General features: G+C 36.5%; 1 protein-coding gene across 4 annotated transcripts in view; it reads right to left on the bottom strand.

Annotated features, from left to right (window-relative positions):
• The window catches only part of Slc13a1 (solute carrier family 13 member 1), an 80,982-nt gene extending 63,279 nt beyond the window's left edge, over nt 1-17,703 (bottom strand). For all 4 annotated transcript variants that reach the window (XM_087204581.1, XM_087204583.1, XM_087204582.1 and 1 more), the window contains exon 1: nt 17,579-17,703. In XM_087204581.1, the coding sequence (XP_087060707.1) occupies nt 17,579-17,677 (99 nt within the window). In that variant the 5' untranslated portion in view covers nt 17,678-17,703. The remainder of the gene's footprint in view (nt 1-17,578) is intronic.
• Between the last annotated feature and the right edge of the window lie 3,357 nt (nt 17,704-21,060).

The raw sequence follows: 21,060 nt of genomic DNA, 5'->3' as shown, positions 1-21,060 counted from the left end.
ATCAATTCTCTGTTTCCAAAGTCTTCTTTACATAGCTTTTTGACTTTTGGGTTCTGATCTCTGCTCCTTATTGTGAACTGTTTTACTTAATTCTAATTCATACCGTTCATCCAGGAGTAAACCAGTAAGCCTTGTTTAAGGGCTGGTTTCTGTCTTATTATGCCCATATTTTGAACCCACTGAACCTATTTGACTATTTAGGTGAAAGATTTGCAAGTTTAGCAAGAAAAATCAATTTGTTTGACTTACAATGTCTTATTTGTGGATATGTGCATATGTAAATGTTTAATTTGAGTCAGAATTTACAAACAAGTAAATTTCGTATTTAATATAAAGTAAATTTCTGGCTTTTCTTTAAAAAACTGAAAGATTTTGTAATAGTGAGATTATATTCTTCCATGGCAGCAATTTTCCAAACTCAAAGAGAACTTACATATGTCCCAGTTCTACATGCTATTGCCACCCCACTTCACTCATTCTCTTGGCTTCTTGGATTTTGTTAGCACTTGAATGAAATCTTTGATAGAAAAATACTGCCTACCTATTTTGCCTTTCAAACTTTGCTTTCCATCCCAGGATCAGCATTTATTGCTCATTGGGTTTCTTGCTTTACCCTCCATGTGGTCCATAAGCCAGCAATATTAGTACTATCTGGAGCTTATGAGAAATGTAGGCTATCAGGTCCTTTCCTAAATGCAATGAATTGAGGTCAGTATTTTCCAGCTTTCCAAGGGTTTCTCATCTTGGTCAAAATTTGAGAAGCCCAGGGATACATGCTTATTCAGACCTTTTCTCTCATCTTTAATGCTGGGTGCAAAATCTTGCTTCTGGGTAGCAGCTTTCTGCTCAAGCTGATTCCCGGGATTTATAACCTTTTTGGAAAACTTGTCCACATTTCAATATATAGTTAAAATTCATGTCTTGTCCATGAAGCTGCCCAGGTTATATATGTGTAGTTCATATTTTTTCTATTAGTTCAGAGCATTACAATTGCCACTGGCTCAAGCACAATATCTGCATTATCTCCATAATAGTCACTTTTCTGTCACTGGGAACAAATACCCAATATCCACAACTTAAAGAAAACATGTTTATTTTGGTTCACAGTTTCAGAGGATTTAGTCCATGGTTGGCTGTCTCCAAAGCAGGAAATGAATGGTGGAAGGGAATGACAGAGAAAAGCTGTTCACTCCAATGGCAACCAGGAAGCAGAGTGAGGAAGGAGCTGGGGACAAGAATATACATTTCCAGGTCATGTCCCCAGTGATCCAACTCCTTCAATTAGGCATCACCTCCTAACATCACATTAGTTATGATCTCATTGATGGATTAAACCACTGGTGAGTATAGTGCATTCATGATCCAATCACCTTCAAAAAGCCCACATCTGAACACATGAGACTTTTGGGAGGACATTTTAGATCTAAACCACAACATTTTTGTCCCTGATCCCCAGCTTTATAATGCTTCCACTTTGGCTGAGCTGCAGAATTTTCACATCTTTCAGCTCTATTTTTTGTTTTTGATTCTCACTGTAGAGCTGGGTAAAGGCAACCAACAGTACCCATCCTACAACCTGAACACTGAGCTGCCTTGGAAATGTCTCTGCAAGATAAAGTAGTCTACCACTTTTAAATTCAGCCTTATTTAAAGTCTTATGACATGGACAAAATGCAATCAAATTATTTGCCAGAATAGAATACACATGTTCTCTAGTCAAGTTTTCAATAGCGTCCTCATTCCCAACTAAAACTTCATGATTCTGGCTGTAATTGTCTGCATTCCTAATACTATTCCAGTTTTTTTTTTTTTTAACATGACCACAATTACCCATCAAGCTCTGTTTATAGCACTATAAGTACTCCTTACCCAACATCTCCAAACTTTTCCAGAGTCCTCCTACACACCAGTTCCAAAGGTTTCTCAACCACATGGTTACATATAGTCAAACCAATGACCTCACTTTTGGTACCAATTTTCTGGATTAGTCACTTTCCAATCACTGGAACAAAATACATCTACAACTTAAAGGAGGAGGGGTTTATTTTAGCTCAGTTTCAGAAAGTACAGCCTACCATCAGTTGACTCCAAACAGAAGTAGAATTATGGAAGGGCATAGCAGAGGTAACCTGCTCAACCCATGGCAGCTAGGTGAGAGAGGTGGTGGTGGGGGGGGAGCAGCTGGGGACAAGAATACACCCTTCTGGATGTGAGGGCAATCTGGCTGCAATATAAGTCATGCCATTGATTGCCAGGGTTGATTCAGCTGATCTGGCTGGCTAGGTGAATGTCCCTTCCTCCCTCACTGCTCCATGTGCATCCCTCCTGAAGCTGCCTGCTTGGTAGAAGAAGTTCCCCACAGAGGAAGACCATTTCTTCAATCAAGGGTATACTAGTAGCTGCATTTCCCTGCTAGAACCTCCAAACAAGGTCTCAAGAATACACTGTTCCAGCTCACACTTCCAGTGATCACGTCCTTCAGTGAGGTCTCACCTAATAATACATTCAGCTATGAACTGATCTATGGATTAATCCACTAAGTAGTATTATGTTTCCAGACCCAATCACCTTCCAAAAGGCCACATCTGAACACATGAGACTTTGAGGGGAGACATTTTACATCTAAACAATAAGGGTAACTGATAACTAGCTTCCCAGCATTTGTGGGACTTCATTCCAACTTTATTATTTCAACTTTTTCATATGTGCAAGATACCAAATGTTTAGAAAAGGAGGAAAATGAGCTCCCTGTAATTGGGCTTTTTAATGTTAATTCTTAAATGTGATATGACTAAATATAGCTTATATATATATTACTTCATGTAGTTATCACAGTTGTCATTTTTGTGGGGAGAACACTTTTCATATACTGTTCTAAATTTTTTCAAAAATAAAACATACAGTTAACTGTAGTTACCGTGTTGTACAATAAATCACTTGAACTTATTCCTTCTCAAGGAGTCTTCAGTTTTGTTCTTTTTGCTCTAGAGTATTTTTAGCCCTTTTGGGTATTTTGGGATACAATGAATTCTTTTGATTGTTAGTGTTCTTTAATGGGTAAGGTGGTCATCTTCCCCATTTTTCTCAGGAAAGTGCTGGTTTAAAGTTGTTGGACAGGTATTTTTACTGATTAGCAGCCCCTTCTCAATATCAAAAGTGTTGTTCTTTAGCTGATAAGTTATACATGCATCCCACTGATAGATCCAACACAGGAATACCTCCTTCTTTTGATTCTTTTCTCTCTTGAGATTGTGGGCAGAAAAGCATTGTTTCTTTTCAATACTATGCACACATTCAATAACAGAAGTTTAATCCAGGCGTAATTCAAAGTACTTTCTTTTCAGAATAGCAAATCAAATTATATGGAGTAGTTGATTGCTTTGAAGTTAAGGATTTATGAACAACTTTACTAAGAAAAAGAAAAGTTAAAAGGTAGAGGAAAACAATCACCTCTTATTTATATTCATTCCAGAAAACTAATATGAAGGTGAATGATTTTTGGTGAGTAGCCTCTGATACAAAAGAAAATCCAGAAGTTCCTAACTTTGCAACAACTCAAGAAGGATGCTGGATATTTGATTTCTAGAACCAGATTTTAGGTGGAAACTTCTGCAGATAGGAAGGGGACTACAGATGGAGCAAGGGGATATGGCAGACAGAGCAAGGGAAAATAAAATAATTAAGATTTGTTATATACCTATCCAACTCAACATGATTAATGTAATCATTATGGGCAGTAAACATGTACCAATAAATACAATATAAAATAAAATACAAGGCATGATTGAAAAATATGATAAATGTTTAGATTGACAAAAATATTACAGTAAAGACACATTACCATTAATGCCCCTCATAGTACTTCCCCTTGCTTCCAACATGCTTATTTCATCATTATTCCTACTTTCTGAAACTGTTCTCAAAGTCCTCTTTCATGTCTTTAGTTGCATTTTTGTGGCTGTCTTGATATCCTAAATCAATTCAAAATATTTACCTCTCATGACTATTTTGATTTTGGAAAGAGCCAGAAGTCTCTCCATGCCAGACCTGTTGACTGAAGTGGGTGAAAACACACCATCATGTTTATACCAGCCTGCCTTTCTGTTGGAGGTCACTTGGCACTAGCATTCACTGTAGTTTTGATCACACCTCCTAAGGACACTTACAAAATAGGGCTTCTAGAATTGCTTCAGAAAGTGAAAATAGGGGCTAGGGATTTAGCTTGGTGGTGCCTCATCTGCCTGGTAAGTGCAAGGTCCTGAGTTCGATTCCCAATAGCAAAAAAAAAAGAAAGTAACAATAATGTCGGGATGTGTGTTGGAAAAAAAGGGAGTATTTTTTTGAGGGGATCAATGGCAACGTAGTTTTCATTGTAAAAAATAGTTTATTTAAACATTCACTTATACTTTTATCATACCACATAGGTTCATTTTGTCGCTAGAAATTTATAATGTGACCTAACATTGCAAGCTACAGCATCTTTTTTCCTATTGATCTCTTCTATATATTTTTTACTTCTCTCTTCCTCTGCATTATTAATAGTTTCCTTACCACTAAATCAGAAATGCCACACACTATCACCTCAAAGTACACAGTCAGCACCATCACCTTACCACATATAAGCAGTGATAAAAGATGAGAGCAATAAATGATGTCTAATTGTCAAGTAACAGAGTGACTGAATCTTCTTCCCCCTATCAATACACTCAAGTCTTGTGAAAGTGCCTGATACATTTGATATCTTTTTTATAATTAACTCTGCAACCATAGCAAGTACGTATTTTTTTGAAATTCTGCCACAGATAGCAAAGTACTTTAATATTATGAATTCTTGAACTGAATAGAAGAAACAAAAGTAGTGTCTGTTTTTATCTTATTTATGATGAAAGAAAATGGAATTATGACTAAATAGGCCTTACCAAAAACATTTTAAAATTATTATTCTTTCTCAAAATACTGTACATGAAATAAGCAAAAAAGGAAGAAGAGGAGGAGGAAGAGGAGTAGGAGAAAAGAAAAGGAAAAACAATAGCTCAGAAAACTTTCTCAAAGTTGTCCTTCTAAAATCTCTATACCCCTACCTCTTCCAAAATTATATATTATGTAGTTCAACAAACAAACCACACTCACTCAGGCAGAGGCAGATTAGTAGGACAAAAATGTGAGAGGTTGCATTAGATCCTCTCACCTGAAGTTTAGCTCAGCCCCACCTGTCTGCCGGTTTGTACATTGTGTATCCTTGGCTCATATATAGCCACACCAATCCTTCCTAGTGCAAGAAGGAGGTCTCATACTAACCAGATAATGGAGCTACTATTGGCATACCCTACACATTAAAAATATCAACATACCCAAAGCAAGATATTAAAGGATTAAATGCAGTACAGGTTTAAAAGAGTTTTCAAAATTATGAAATATTTAGGACAGAAAATAATATAAAAACATATTTGTATTCCTTATATTTAACAAATGTTGACATTTTGACACATTTGCTTAATTTTTTAAAAAATAAAATTTTCTAGTGAAATATTGATGAATATCATTTCTTCGTGTCCTTTCCCTTTGCACATTCCCCAAATTAACAAGTGTCTACAGCAGTGGTGGCAAATCCATGGCACGTGAGCTATTTGTTTTCTGTAAAAGACAAAAGTGTTAATGTATGAGTTATTTTCTAAAACAAAACTTCAGTATTCAGGTTTAATTGCAGTGTTGGTACTTTGCAATAAATAAGTGGGCTTGGGGTTGTAGTTTTGGCGCTCATCTCTAAAAGGTTCGCCATCACTGGTCTAGAGTGTGATTTACATTCTCTCTATCCATGTTTTTGTGGTTTTGCCACACACAAACTTTAATATCCTAATAAACAAGATGTAGTTTTAAAATTAAATAAGTTCCCCTTATATATTATAACTTGTTTTTTCACTCAATATATTATGTTTCAAATGTATTAATGTTGATACATGTGTGACTGTTCTTAATTCATTTTAAGTGAATGTAGTATTCCTATTCATGAATATATTAGAATTTGTCTGTATTTCTACTGATACTTGTTTGCTTCCCCTTCCCAATTTTCAATATTATAAGGCTGTGAACATCCTTTTTTATAACCTACCTCCATGTGAATATAGAAAAGAGATTTTCTGTGTTACTGTAGAAAATAATGGCAAAATCACTGAGTGGATATGTGCCTTGAACTATATTACTGCTCATTTTACATCCAAGGTGGTTGTACAAAATTTTCTTTTTGGTCCTGGGGATTGAGCCCAAGGTCTTCCCAACAAGCTACATTCCTACCCTTTTATTTTATTATTAGTGTTTTTGCTTTTGTTTTTGTTTTACTTTGAGACAGGGTCTCACTAAGTTACTAGGTTACTCAGGCTGGGCTTGAACTTGTGAACCTCTGGCCTCAGCTGTACTAATTTACACAGGCACCAAAAAATGTGAAACAATCCTTCTCATTCCCTTACTGCCACCTTTTAAAAATTCATTTCGTGCAGTGTTATCACTATTTAAATTTCTGGAGTTTTCAATAAGGCTTGTGATTTGCATGGAAAGTTGCTTATCATCATTTTTCCATTTTTACTAAAATTTGCTTGATAGCCTTAAGCCTGTTAATCTGTCTTTTAGAATCATAATTTAATGCTGAGCATGTCTTCTTGACATCCTGTCACTGTTTTCTTCCTTATAGTAGAGCCGTGCTCTATTGCTCTGCTTTATATTGCTGTAACAAAATGCCCGAATTGGATAATGTATAAAGGAAAGAGGCTTACGGAGTTCACAGATTTGGAGGCTGAAAGTGGGGCTTTCAGGTGGGTCTTTTTGTTTGAGTTCTGGTGAGGTCTTCTTGGTGGATGGCATCACAGAGAAAGAGTGAATATAAGAGGAGTCACATGGTGATCAGAAAGCAACAGGCCAAAGAGGGGCCGGTGTTGCTATTTGTAAAACAACCCACTTTCAAGGTAACTAATTGGGGTCTCACAAGAACTACATTGGCTGTCAGAGGGTGGTGTTCTTAATGACCTGATTACCTCTTGCTAGGTTCCACCACCATCTAATACCATAGTATTAGAGACTGAGCTTCCAACACATGACACCGTGAGGAACAAACTTAGTCCATATCCAAACCATAGCACCTGGTTACTGTTAAGCAATCTTCTTTCACCATTGGTACATCTGCCCCAAATCCAGCTGAGCTCCCTGTTGTTATCTCTCTTAGTTGTTCAGTTGGACGCTGGACCTACTTTATCCTCTCTACCAATCCCACAGTTCCAGTTCCTACTAGATCACTCTGAGGATGGCACTGATTTCTGTCTTACTATCACTATAATATGCCTTTCTACTGGATGCCATAACACTGACTAGAGCAACTAGACTTGCTGGTTGGGTACCTCTAACCTAACCACCTCCAATGGATCAAGGAGGTCCTTTTCTAGCAATTCCTCTTTCCCCCTTTCTACAGTTTCACCTATCTCCTTCTTGGATTCCATGACATATACATTAGTGTGGCTGGAAATCCCACCAGTCTTCCAGGTTTACACTTTCAGTGTCACAAGTGTGAAGCAGGGACACTTGTAATGGCCATTCTAGACACCCTAATTTTGGGAGCAATGGATGTTTCTTATGTCAGAGAAAGGCAACAACAGCTTCAGGAGGCCTAGCTTCTAGCCATAGCCAAGGACATATCCTATCAGGTACAACTGAGAACCAGGGGTCTTGAGACCTTCATTGGCTCCCCTTGGGTGTAGGGGTCCACAGTGTTAGACAATACATACCTCTCAGCAATCTATTGGCTTCTCCAGTGAGTTTGTTCTATGGTAAATACCTCTTGGGGTTGATAGGTAAATGATGTTCACCAGCTATCACAGGTGGTCTATAACCTTAAACTAATCCAGACCAATATTCATCAGATCATTACCTATATCCAAGAAGCCTCTATTTGCCTTTAACTTATTCTTTTGTTGGCATCCATGGCCCCCAGGACATTGAATGCTCAGTTGCTCAGGGCTTCTCTTCCAGGCATTCTTCTTGGTGTGACTCCTTATGCTCCTAAAGAAGAGCTATTTCTGAATATTTGACTAGTAGTGGGGTACATTTTCAAGCTCGAGTAGTCTCTCAATTATTAGTCCCATCACAGTTAGGATGTCAAATGTAGTATGATACAATAGACACTAAAAGTAATTAATTATAGATAGAAGGTCTATTATTATTTTTTTTGCACCAGGGATTGAACTTGGGACCTTGCACTTGTGAGGCAGGTGGTAGCACTACTGAGCCAAATCCCAGACCAAGAAGGTCTATTATTATAGAGAAGTTCAACTCATGCATTTTGCAGGGCTGATGTTAAGCATCAGTAGTATGTTAACAACCTGCATGCAGATTTTCAGGAGAAAAAGCCACCCCAGCACAGATGAAAACAAACTCACCCTTATAAGAATAACCTAAGCACTCTTTATGAAAGAAACACTTCTGGTAACTGACCTAGAAGCATTTGGTAAGTCTCTCAGGCTGAGTAAAAGTATAAGAAAGGGCATAAATCCCTCAGACTCCAAGAACGTTCTCCTAACAGAGATCCACCTGATCCACTGCCTGTCTCACTGTGCCTAGTCCACAGTATTGGCCTTCGTCTGCTATTCATCTTGTTCATGCATAAACACTGCTACAGTAAACTGCTTGAGTATTACTTGATGTCTAAGACTCATCTGTGATGAGAACTGAAACAAAAGGAGAAAGGTTGCCTCTGGGGACGTTGGTTTATTACAACCATTTGAAACCACAAATACAACACATTTGTTTATTGATTTTTTAATTTCCATGACTACCCTTTTATTTCTAGAACATCCAACTAGTTATTTTTTATATTCACCTGTCCTTGCTTTATACTTCTATTTTGAAAACTAATGTTTTACTTTTTTTGTGGATCCTTTCCTATGCACACTTGCTGATTTTCCTGTCATTTTCATTCACTTCAGAGTGTTTTCAGCTCTGTTGATTTTTTTCAGTCTTTCCTCATTGTCCTGTTTTATCTAGAAATTTTATTTTCTGACTTATCCTGAGTGGTAGTTGTTAAATTCTCATGCTTTCTCCTTCTATACTCATTCTTTCTTGTTTGGCAGTTTTATAGTTGTTCCCAGCCAGTCCCTAGTTCCTAGTTGAGAATGGTCCTTATTTTGGCAACTGGGGTTCTCTTTCTGCCAGGACACCAGACACAGTCATCTGGCTGGGTTGGGGGCCTGAGGTGAGATCCTTCCTGGCTGGGAGACTGGGCAGTGTCAGCTTCCGATAAAACACCACAGGCAGTGGTCAGTGTACCTCTGTTTATCTTTTACAGCTGTAAGAAAACCACTCTTCAGCCCTTTGTTTCTAGTATTGAACTGGTTCTGATCTCAGAATGATTTTTTGGAGTGAGAGATTCATACCACAGATTCTTATTTTTGCATCTATATTCTTTCCACTTGGTCTTTTACGTTGATCCATATATAAAACAATCTCCACCCTATACATGTGATTCCTTAGCAATTTTTTTCTTTCCTTTGTTCCTTCTTTTTCTCTTCCCTATTTTCCTGGCACCAGGTACCCTGGCCCGCACCTCAATGGGCAAATGTTTTTATATGTTCTCCAGAGCCCTCATCTGCAGAGGCAAGTTCTCCTCAGCTGACATTTTTCCATCCCCCAGCCCCACTTAACTGTATCATAGTCGTATCTGTCTTAGTAACCTCAAGTACATAAATCCAACCAGGAACTTGCTAAGGAGGTGAAGAAGCCAACCACTATCAGGACTGGGCAGTTTGAATAATGACTCTCCTTACAAAGTTCTGCCTGTCAAATTATCTTGGGACATGTGGCTGATTATATTTAAAAATCACCTTGGTTTTCTTTTAAACTATAGGCCCAGAAGAAATTGAAGTATAAATTCTTCTCAAAAGTACAGTCTCCCCATTTTTGTAATGACACATTGATTGATATTAGGGAGTAATTTGGCTGATGAATTGGTTCATATGTGGGTACAATCTCCTCATGGCACAAAGTGATAAAAGCAGAACCAATCACAGGCCTAAATCACTGCAACTGATTTTCTAAAGAGAACACAAAGCAATTGAGAAATAAGAAAAATCAGACATTCTAAATCTGTGTGCTACAATAGAAACACTTTTATTATCTGACAGGATCTGTAAAGGTCTTTGCATGGTTTATGATATAACTATCCCTATTGTGGTAGTGATTTCTCAATCCATATTAATTACAAAGTTTAATGTGCTTTGAAATGCCCTCATCTTGGAAGATGGAGAGTATGAAGGAGCACAAATACAAAGCCTAGGAAAAATAACTAACATTTCTTGTTACCTTTCAGAGAAAATGTGTAGCAGGTATATACAATTTCTGGCCCCACTATGCCAATTACCATGGGAACTTTAAAAATTCCCCTTTTTCACTCAACCTCTGCACCCAGCCAGTGCCTGAGGTATATGGTTTTCACATCCCACTCACACAGTAGAACTGGAAATAACCACAGGGACTGTCTAATTCTCCAATCTGACTGTGCATGAGGGTGTGATCAAAATGCAGACTGTGAGTTAGCTTTGGAGTCAGGTACAGCCTCCTGTGCCTCCCAGACTGGAGATTTGGATTCTACACGAGTACCTTAGGCAAATCTGGGGCAGCTGATCTATAGACAACATTTGGAACTTTTCAAAGGAAAGCTTGCTTATTTTATAGATGAGAAAATGGGCTATGGGTAGCATGCCAGAAACACTTGGAAAACGTTGCAGAATGTGATAGATAGGTCAAGATAGGCTAAGTTGTGCTTCCATAAGTCTCCACTAATCTCAGCAATTTAAAATACTGACCACATGATTTGGACTCAATATTTGTCCTTCATGGGTCAAGGTTGCTCCGCAATCCAGTGTGTTTTATGATCCCAAATGTAGGTGCAAGGGACTTGGGCAAGCTGAGCATGGCTTCTAAAGTTGGGATGTAAATCCTGTTAAAGAGCAACGTCATTATGGGCTTGAGAAACAGATTTTCTGTTCTATCCTCTTCTCCCTTTATGGACTCCTGTGACTTGGGGTAAATTTCTTAATCTTTCTGACTTTGTTGATTTGGCTGAAAAACAGATACCACTGCCTGTTCCTAAAATTATTACAAGGCTCTGTGGCATTCATACTTATTATTGTTAAGAAACAAAGTAAAAATCCTATCATGTATGGAAAAATGAGCTTTGTGAAAGAGACCATCCCATTACATCTATTTAAAGTTCTTTCCTCTTATTACCTTCTTTCTTCTACATCCTTTCCTTTTTACAAGATCTAGTATAAGTCTTATATCCACCCATTTGGAAGAGTTAATGACTATATATGTGGCAGGCATTGTTTGGTGCTGCAGGAGACAGAAATTGATCAATATGCTTCATACACTTCAGGTATTTATAGTCTAGAAGGGGAGGAAAAGATAGCCCTCAATGGAAGGCATACTACAATGGAGGCCAATGTATCCATGATGCAGTGAGAACATCTTAGTTTGTGTCACAGCCTGAACCTCCCTTCCCAAGAAGGGTGATGTCCCACAAAAGAGGACATAGCATGTGGACAGAAGAATGTTTGTGCTAGAAATTGCAAATAGTGAAATGTTGCTAAAGTGAAAATTATGAATGTAGGAGATAGATATTAATTGCAGGCTTTGTGGAATGTTGTTAGGACAAATGAAAACATCTTGAGTTTCCTTCAGTGTATACATGGTTTCTTTAGGTGTTTTTCCTTCTGTAGGAAAAAAGAGAATCACTGAAGAAGTTTGACCAGGGACACAAAATAAGAGCAGGCTGGCGTTTTAAAATTTTACTCTGGCAGCAGACTTCAGAGGAGTGTAAAAATGATCTATGAAAAAAAAATAAAAGATGAAGAAAACACCAAGGAAAGCAGGGCCAGAAGGAATAGAGAGAAGGAAGTAGATGAGGTACAACGGGGGAGATCTAGGAGGATTTAGATGGAGGAAACACACCATCTGAGTGATGGGGGTGATGGATATTTGAAGCATCAGAAATGACACGTAGTTTTCAGGCCTGTCAAAGCATTAAAGGGTTGTAGTTTTCTCTAGGATAAAGAATAGAAGAAGAAGCAGGTCCTAGGCAAATGGGACTCTGTGTGGTTGGGGAACAGAGGTTATTAAATATTTTATGGTCTACTCATCTTTTGATTAGATATCATAGTAAAAATGATTTTCTTCAATCATTTGGCATGCATTTATATATAAGCTTATTTTACGATTGATGTTTGTCATTGTATGCATTCTACAAGTTTCTTGAAGGCAGAAATATTAATTTAAACTTTTGTTTATATCACAAAGTTTACGTAGCATAATACTGGCCTCAGAAAGCTCTTATAAAATATCTGTACCATAAAAATGTGTCACATTTGAATTTTCTTGTTTTGTTTGTCTGCTACATTATTAGTTGGCTGATTTTTATTTTTTTCCCTTTTGAAAATTGTTTCTTGGCCTCTACTATTCTACACTGTTTGGTGTCTGAAATGTTCAGTATTTCTAGCATTTTCTTCCTTACATTAAATTTCTGCAATATTTAAAAACTAACATTTAAAATAATAATTATTAAAATAATAACAATTGGCCAGGGATTTAGCTCAGTGGTTTCGCCACCTGCTGTGCAAGCACAAGGACCCAAGTTCGATCCCCGGTACCAAAATAATAATAATAATAATAATAATAACAATTATTTCTATTATTATATTTCATTATTTGGTTTGGCTTTTAAAATGCTGTTTATATTTTCTTTGAATTTCTCTCTTGCCTGTTCTCTCACTTTTAGTTATTTTTACATTCTCTCCCACTCATTTTCATTTTCTTTGACAGACTTTTCCACCTACTGGCTTTCCCTTTCTACTATGTCTTTTACATTTCTAAAGTTTATATTTCCTCACAATCACTATATTTTTCTAATCTGTATTTTTGATGTAGCACCATATTCTTTGATCATTATGTATTTTTATTTCATTTTAATTTGTAGTATAACTTTGAAAGTCATGGCGCTTCCAGGGACTATCCTGTGAAGGAAAACAGACAGCACACAGCAGCTGCAGAAATAGAGCGGGCCCTTTTTGCCAGATCTCCTCCACCAGGCACGCGCACTCTGTCAGGGCACAGTTGCACTTCTGTGTCAGCTCTCTCAAGCTCCTCTCCCTTCCAGTCTCCGTCGCTATGTTTCTACAGAAAGCTAGGGTATGTCTGGGAAATAGAAATCTACTCTGGGTTTAGTAGTCCATCAACTAGAAAACTTTTCTCAGTACCTGTGTGGTTGTTTCCTTGTCTCCTTATTGTAAAAATGACTCCTAGTTAGTGGCAAAACTACAGGGAGTGAGGCCTACCTGAAAGAAATACATTCAGTTAACATCATTACCTATTGTTCAATGTTTTTTTCCTATTACTACTCCTCAAACAAACCTGGCATTCTTTTTATCTTTTCACTTCATGAATAGAAACACAAAGAACAGGTAAGAAAATAAGTAAGGAAATAGTATTAAAATGTACTGAAAAGAGTGAAAAGTAACAGAATGCTAGAGGTAGTCATAAAAGAACACAGTTACACATAGAGGATATCACTAGAACTATGGCATGTAGCCTAGGCCGGTTTTAATGTTTTTAAATGTGAATATTTAAGGAATTTCCTCTTCAAATGAGAAAAAAATGGTGTCATTATTCCATCCAAATAAATAGCAACTATGTTATATGCTTAATGATCATTTAGTACTAATTGAGGAAGAACTAAGAGTATTTTTATATTTAGGTAACAAAAAAAGGGATTTATCAAATGCTTCAGCATGAATCAATAAGAAAACAGAATGTCTTTAGCAAACGCTGATTTTCATCAATGTTTTAGGAATATACTTATCCTCATGGAAGCTATAAAGATTCGGTTGTAATTAAGATCACTGACTCTAGACTCCAACAGATATTGGTTGGAAACATCTGTCAGCCAGATTTGGCTAATTTATTTATATTGGTGTCTATTTCTAATTTGCAAAGTTTGAATAATAATAATAATGATGATGGATTTAAAAGAATTAAATTGAACTTCTATTTGACTTATACCTGTAAATTTCAAGGATGACACTGTTTTAAAATATTACTCTCCTGAAAACACTATGAAACACAGTCTCAAGGTTTCTTCCAACTAGTGGATATTAAGATATCAACTCAATGCCATAATTCATAAGTGAGTGTTCAGACACAGCTGTCATGGCAAGGGGCAGCAAATCCTAACAAGCTGACATGACCACTTGTATACCTATGACTCTGGGACACCCAGCAAATCACACACTTCTCATTAGTCCCCTGATAGATCTCAGAGCACCATCCACAGTGGCTAGAGTCTCTGAAATGTCCTGACCTGAAGACAGCTTGAGGTAACTGAGGAGATGGGTAACACTGACCTCTTCCGCTATGAAACCTGTCTCTGAAATATGATAATGAAGAGGTCTGACTTGCTGATAAATGATTAGCAAGCCACAATAATGCAAAGTACAAATAAAGAGCCCAATAAAAGATTAATAGAAGGAAATAGGGAGATAGATCTTTTGTAAATGTAAAGGGATCCAAAAGCCAGAGTGTGAGGGGATGTAGGGAGTTGAAAGGGAAATAAAATGTTTTAAGATGTGCTATATCAAATACTTACAATGAATGTAAACATTATATGGCTGCTTAAAATGAGGTAAAAATAATAATAATAATGAAAATAAGGAAAGGGCATTGGCAGATGGATGGAGGGAGGTGGGAAGGAAGGGGAAGGGGAAAAAAATCAAGTTATATTACATGCATGTATGTATTTCTTAAGATAAATGTAAACTTCATATACTGCAAACATGTACAAATACAATGTAGAAAATCCTAAAACAAAACCACTGTTAAAGAACACATTCTAAGTTGTGACAAAACTCAAGTTCAAAACCAGTTTCTATAGCAGCTAAGGGGCCTTTGTTAAAGTTACATGTCTCTGAGCATCATTTCTCTAAATGTAAAATGGGAATGACACCACATAAGTAGTGACTTGTTGGTTGTAATGAAGGTTAAACAAAATGATTTGGGAAAGCAGATGGCAGAGTGCTCTGAAAAGTCAATCTTTTGTCGTTCCTTTTAAGACTATTTTGAGAATATACTTAGAGTTTCTATTTATGGATGACACTTCTGTTTTTACTAGAGGTAGAATTAAGGTAGGATTTAGGACCAGAATATAAAAACAAACCAACAAAATGAAAATATCAGTCAATAATTCACTTTTGTTGTTGGTTCTACATTGTGAAGATTTATTGTCTTTTGAAAGACAAACTTAGCTTTTTGTTTTGCATTAATTATTTAACCAGTTTATACATCTTTACAAGCATAGGATTCTTCAGTTGAGGGACCTAAAATTAAAAGTAAATTGATTTGCATCCATGTCAAAGTAAGTTCTGTTTAAATATTAAGCCCTCCAAAGGCTGATACACTGCTATGAAAAATGTCCTGCTTTCATTGTAAGCAAGGGTTAAAGCAATATTCTTTAAGCATAATTAGCAGTTAATTGAATGATTAAATATGCATTTCAAGCGTCCAAAAAATGAAATTATATTATTGAAGAAGGGAAAATTCCTCCCATTAACATTGATTGAGTATTCACAAGTGAGTTGATTAGAAGGAAGGAAAAGAGGAACACATTTATAAATGCAACTTGATGGTAAGAGCCTGGCTTTCAACAGACCTAATGTATTTTTTGTCATACTATCTTGGAAAAAAGTCATTGGGTGCATTTCTTAGCAATAATTTTCTCTCTAGTTAATGAATCATGCACTAAAAGCATTGCTTTTTTATTTATGTCACCTTTTTCAAAGAGTTTATATTCATCTTCTCTGAAAAGTATGAATGATAATGTCATGTATTTATATATCAAAGAGCAGCACAGATGATAATATGGTAAAATCTAAGTTTGCCTTGACTAGTTTAATTTCCTGTTTTCTCTGCTATAAGGACCTATACCGAGAGTAGAATTATTAAAATACGGCAGATGTAGAGACATAATCTAGAATATTCTCAAGATAAGAACCAGGTATAGGAGACTTCTGGGAGCTGGAGAATTGGAAAGGAAAGGTCATCATGTATATTTGATGGAGCAACAGGACCTTGAAGTACTTTGGGGTAAATATTCAGATAAGATCACTATGTCTGTGACTCGGTTTTGTCACATGGCGTGGCTGCTAGTATCATATCACTGCCATTGCTCAGAAGAAGGGCTCTACCCTGGGTTGCTGCAGCTGGAAGATGTCATCCTGCAGGGGACACCCCAAAGTCATGAAGCAGGGGCCAACCTCCCCAGATTGGTAGGTGAGGGAGCTCTTGGCAGAATACAAAAGAACTTTTTGTTGTTTCACATGAATTTCCAGCAAAAAGACAAATACTTCTGAGGGATGCTGGAGTACTCATAATATTATAATTAATGAGATTCTATTTTACAACATTGAGTAGTACTTGTTAGAGAAGAACATCAGCTAGGTTCTTATCTGCTAAAGGAATTATGCATTTTAGGATGGTGGTGACTGCCCCAGATATTAAGTCAGTCACTGGGGAGACTTGTACCACCCCATTTACAGGATACCAGGCACTGCTCCAAGTATGTGCTTGGTAAGTATTTGCTCAGTTACTTCTCATAACAAGCCTGTTACAATTTCCATTTACATAGAGAAAACAGAAGCACAAGAGGTTTATGTAACTTATCCAGGTCATATGGCTTGTAAGCAGCAAATCTAGGACCTGGAGTACAGTATCTGGGTTCAGAGTCTGCTTTTCTCCTACCAGGTGACACTTGTAGCTGGCAAAGAGAAAGTGTTCACTAAGTGCTGATTTGAATAATTTTCCCCAAGAGATTAAAAATACATTAAGCTTATTATTCTGGGTTTAATAGGCTGACTACTTTTAAAAGCAAACTGACTGAAAAATGTTTATAAGTACACCAAAGTGAAATAAAATCTGAAATAATCAGAACATGTTATAATGATTTATAAGATTTTTCCAATTAACCTAAGAAAATTACTTCATGCTTTCACAGTCTTCTTATCCCACAAAGAAACTAAATTTCTAGGAAGTTCTATAGCCCGCAACAAGTCACAGAGCTAACAAGTAAATGAGCCTTTTCTGGACCCTGAGACTCCTGATTGTTCCTTTAGATCTTTCTCCTGGTATCACATACCTGCCTATTCTCCAGGAAGAGGACTGCGCTAACCCATAATGCTTCCTGGAGGTTAATAATCCGAACAATGAGATTTGAGGTTCATGCTTCATTTGTTTTTCCTTTCATTTAGGATATAGGCAGAAAGCAATACTAACTGACTATTATGTTTAATTATTCTATGTAGTCATCCCAAGAATAGACCAACATTAACCATTAAAAAGGAGGAAAGTAGACCAAACATAGTGTATAACCACCATGACTTCAAATACAAAGAATTAGCATTCATTCAGTTCTGAGCCAGGCAATTAATTAAACAACACTTGTAAAAGATCATTAAAACAGATCAAGAAGTCCAGCAGTCTGTCCTCCAAGTTCACCTACCTTAGTGCGGATGATGAGGGGAAGTGGTAATAAACCCAACAAACTAACAACTATGAGGAGAAGCCGGCGATAAACTAAGACACAACTGAGAATTTTCATGGTCTCAAACAGGCGGCTTTGGTGGTGTTCTCCTCGATGTAAGGCAGATGTTAAATAACCAACCTGGATTAATATTTGTCCAGCACATTGCCTTCACTCACTGCCTTATGCAGACTAACATTAGTTAAAATTAAATCTAATTTTTTTATTGCTTCACTATCACAATTAAAACAGAGAGATAAGCTCAAGAGTGTTTATTAGAAATCAAAGACCATTTGCCCGTGTGGTTTTTGAAAAGCAGAACTGTTCTTTTCTTTCTTATTTTGTACTGGAGTCATCACCACAACTGTGGTGGTGCCTTGCACATATCTTCACGGGTGGTCCAGGAAAGTATCTTATCAGTGACTAAACTGAAATAGCAACTTTAGTAGTTAGGGTTTTCGTGTATGAACATAAGAAAAAGAAAGAATTTTCAGTGCTAGTTGATTTTCCTGGGTCTTTTCAGATCATGTATGGAAGTAGCCTTCTATAGAATTAATGACAAATTTCCTCTATGGGTTTAAAGCAAAGTTTTATGTATCTCTTACAACCTATTGCCTATTTTGATAGGAAACCAAAGGTAAGCGTAAGGTCTTATATCAACCCTCTCCTTTAAGACCTTTGTAGGCTTGAATTGATACTATTGTGCTGATATTGTTATATAGCTAGCAGAGAATCTGCACAGAAATGAGTCACTAGAGTCTCTTGTGTGTGGGGGTGTGGGTGAGACAAGGCTTTGTGTGAAGATGGGATCCTTTCTATCAGTGATGTGAGGGTTGTAGTTTGAAATTTCTTAGGGCTAGGGATTCTCTGGTGTGCTCCCATTTTATCTATGAATTATCCAATAAATCTCAATTAAGTAACCACGATGCACTCAGTTCTAAATATAAATAAAATATATTCTCAATCCTACTATAATTTATAGTAAATTTCTCTTGACACAAATAATCTTACTTTTATGTAACCTATTGTTAGTGTTTAGACCTTATTTCTAACCCCATTCTAATGTAACTCTGCTTTCTCTTCCTGTCACAAGGAAAAATTTTCTTTTGGCAACATTCACTATATTAATGTAAATGAGAAAGATTGTTTCCTCTAAAAAATATAAATTTCTAGGCAAATTACATGTAGTGATTCAGGAAAATCAGGCTTGTAATTAAAAAAAAATTCTAAGTTGGAAAGGCACATTTTATCACAGTTTTCTCCAGATGAAAGAAAAGGCAAGTGGTGCATAAATAATAATTGAAATAAACAGAGAGCAATAATAAGTAGTGTTTAAAGTACCTTAAAGGAACAGAGTTTCTAAAATAATTCCAAGACTATTAACACTGTACAATTCATCACATGTATTTTTCTCCCTATTTTTTGAAGAAACCATTTCTGTTCTCAGATTTTCCTAAGCCACCTGGTGAGATCTTTGAACTTCACTTTCTGATCTTAGAGGATTTTACTTTGTAAGATGACACCAAAAATAAAAAGGCATTTGTGTGACATTTAACAAAAATGAGGGAGTATACATATGTGCAGGGAACAGTGGCATTTAAACCAGATTGAGGCTAAAGCAAAAGCACCTGATACTTGTCAGCACCTCTTTTCCATGCCTTTTTTTCTCTCTTCTAGTGCCCATTTCTCACTGATTGAAGGCTCCTTGGGCCCTCCTACTGGGACCTGGAATTAAAACAAGGTCAATGTTACATGAATGTTCATAATTACAAATGGCTCCTCCTTCTCTACATTCAGGAATTCTCCTGTTCCTCACTGGTTTTCTCCGTCACTGTACAGAGAGAATAGACCTCATAAAATAATTCATATTAGACATGAATAATTAATAAGAGATTAATGTCTTTACAAGTCACCAGAGAATAATACTCTAAGGGGCTTTCTGGCTTCTCAGGAACATATCTTAAGGAATCTTCAAATTGCCTCATGTTATACAATTCCATGTCAAAGAAAAATTAGTCACAAAAGTCATATTTTCCTCTTTGTATGGAAAAACGAATCTCTTTTCATATATTTTCATTTTCTATGTTTTATCTAGATTAAATCATACCATTGCATGATCATAGATTAGTCCATGTAAAACATGTTTTTACAAATAATTTTAAGTGACAAATAGTGTTATTTATTATTGTCCACTATGTACTAGGGAGTTTACATTCACCAACTCAGTTAATCTTCAAAATCCAGTATAAGTTACATATATTTACATTGCCATTTTTGTACAAAAAAGCTACGTAAAATATTCTAGTTACTAAATGGCATAACAATATAACAGCAAAATGAATCCAATTCTTTCTGGATCCTAAGGCAATATTTTGTACCATGTCATGTGTCTACAATAGTGACTTCATTTGACACTAAATACTAATCATCAAGTCTGAACTTTGTACATAGGCACCTAGTTTGGAAAACCTGGGGGTTGTAAACTCTGTGGTTTGCCACTGATCACTATGAATGGACATAAATTATGTGAAAATCAGGTTCAAGCACAGAAAGAGAGAATATTTCTCTATCTATATTAAAGTAGTTCAATTGTCCAAGGTGCTGGACAAGCAAAGGGAGGGGAGTGGAAAGTAATTTTTACGGAACCATTCCACATTCTTCTCCACTTGCCACCTATGTTATAGTCACTCTTAAGTTTGTGCTTTTCTTCAAGCCTTTTCTTCTTCCAAGAATAAAGGCCCCCTCTCTCCTTAAATCCCATTTGTCCTTAAAGTTTGCTCTTACAGATTCATCTCAAATCTGCTGCCCTCTCTAAGTTGATCCTGGGAATTCCTGCCTTTGCCCAAGTCCCTGGTCCCTGACTTTCCATGCACTCACCCTTGGGCCCACTGCATCTGAATAACAGAGTGTTCACAAAAATCCAGACACCCTGCTCTATTAGATCAAAATGAGGTTGAAGAATTTTCCTGTTTAGTTAGATATATATGTACATTTTTATGTACACTAAAATTTGACAATCATTGACTTAGTATCTGTAAGATATATTTTTTCTTGAAAACAGAATCACATTTTTAACTTTTTAAATAATGCATGTAAATGTTAAATCTTCAATAAAATTATTGAGTATTTTACTACAGGGACAATTCATTCACTTCCTTTGCATCTCTACATCCATAGCAAAGTGCTGGGTACAAATAAATGCTTAACAGATAGTTTCTCTATATAGGACTATAAATAAAAGAAAACCAATTAGTCTCATTGTTTATGCAGTATGATTTACAAGAGGAGCTTATCCAGTGTTTAGGTTTGTACAGAGACGTGACTTTTCAATGGGGAATATTGGCTCCATTTCAAATATTCTGGATCCATACTTACATAAAAATTGTGTATACTTAGTACATATTTTTACTAGAGAAAAATCAACAAAAGGTAAAACACATACTGTTGATAAAACACCCAGG

The sequence above is a fragment of the Heterocephalus glaber genome, unplaced genomic scaffold (assembly GCF_053883595.1).
Source record: "Heterocephalus glaber isolate CG9 unplaced genomic scaffold, H.glaber_assembly_v1.0 deba00000546, whole genome shotgun sequence".
NCBI classification, from domain to species: domain Eukaryota; kingdom Metazoa; phylum Chordata; class Mammalia; order Rodentia; family Bathyergidae; genus Heterocephalus; species Heterocephalus glaber.
Note: the sequence above shows the minus strand (reverse complement) of the source record. Positions and strands in the feature narration are given on the sequence as shown.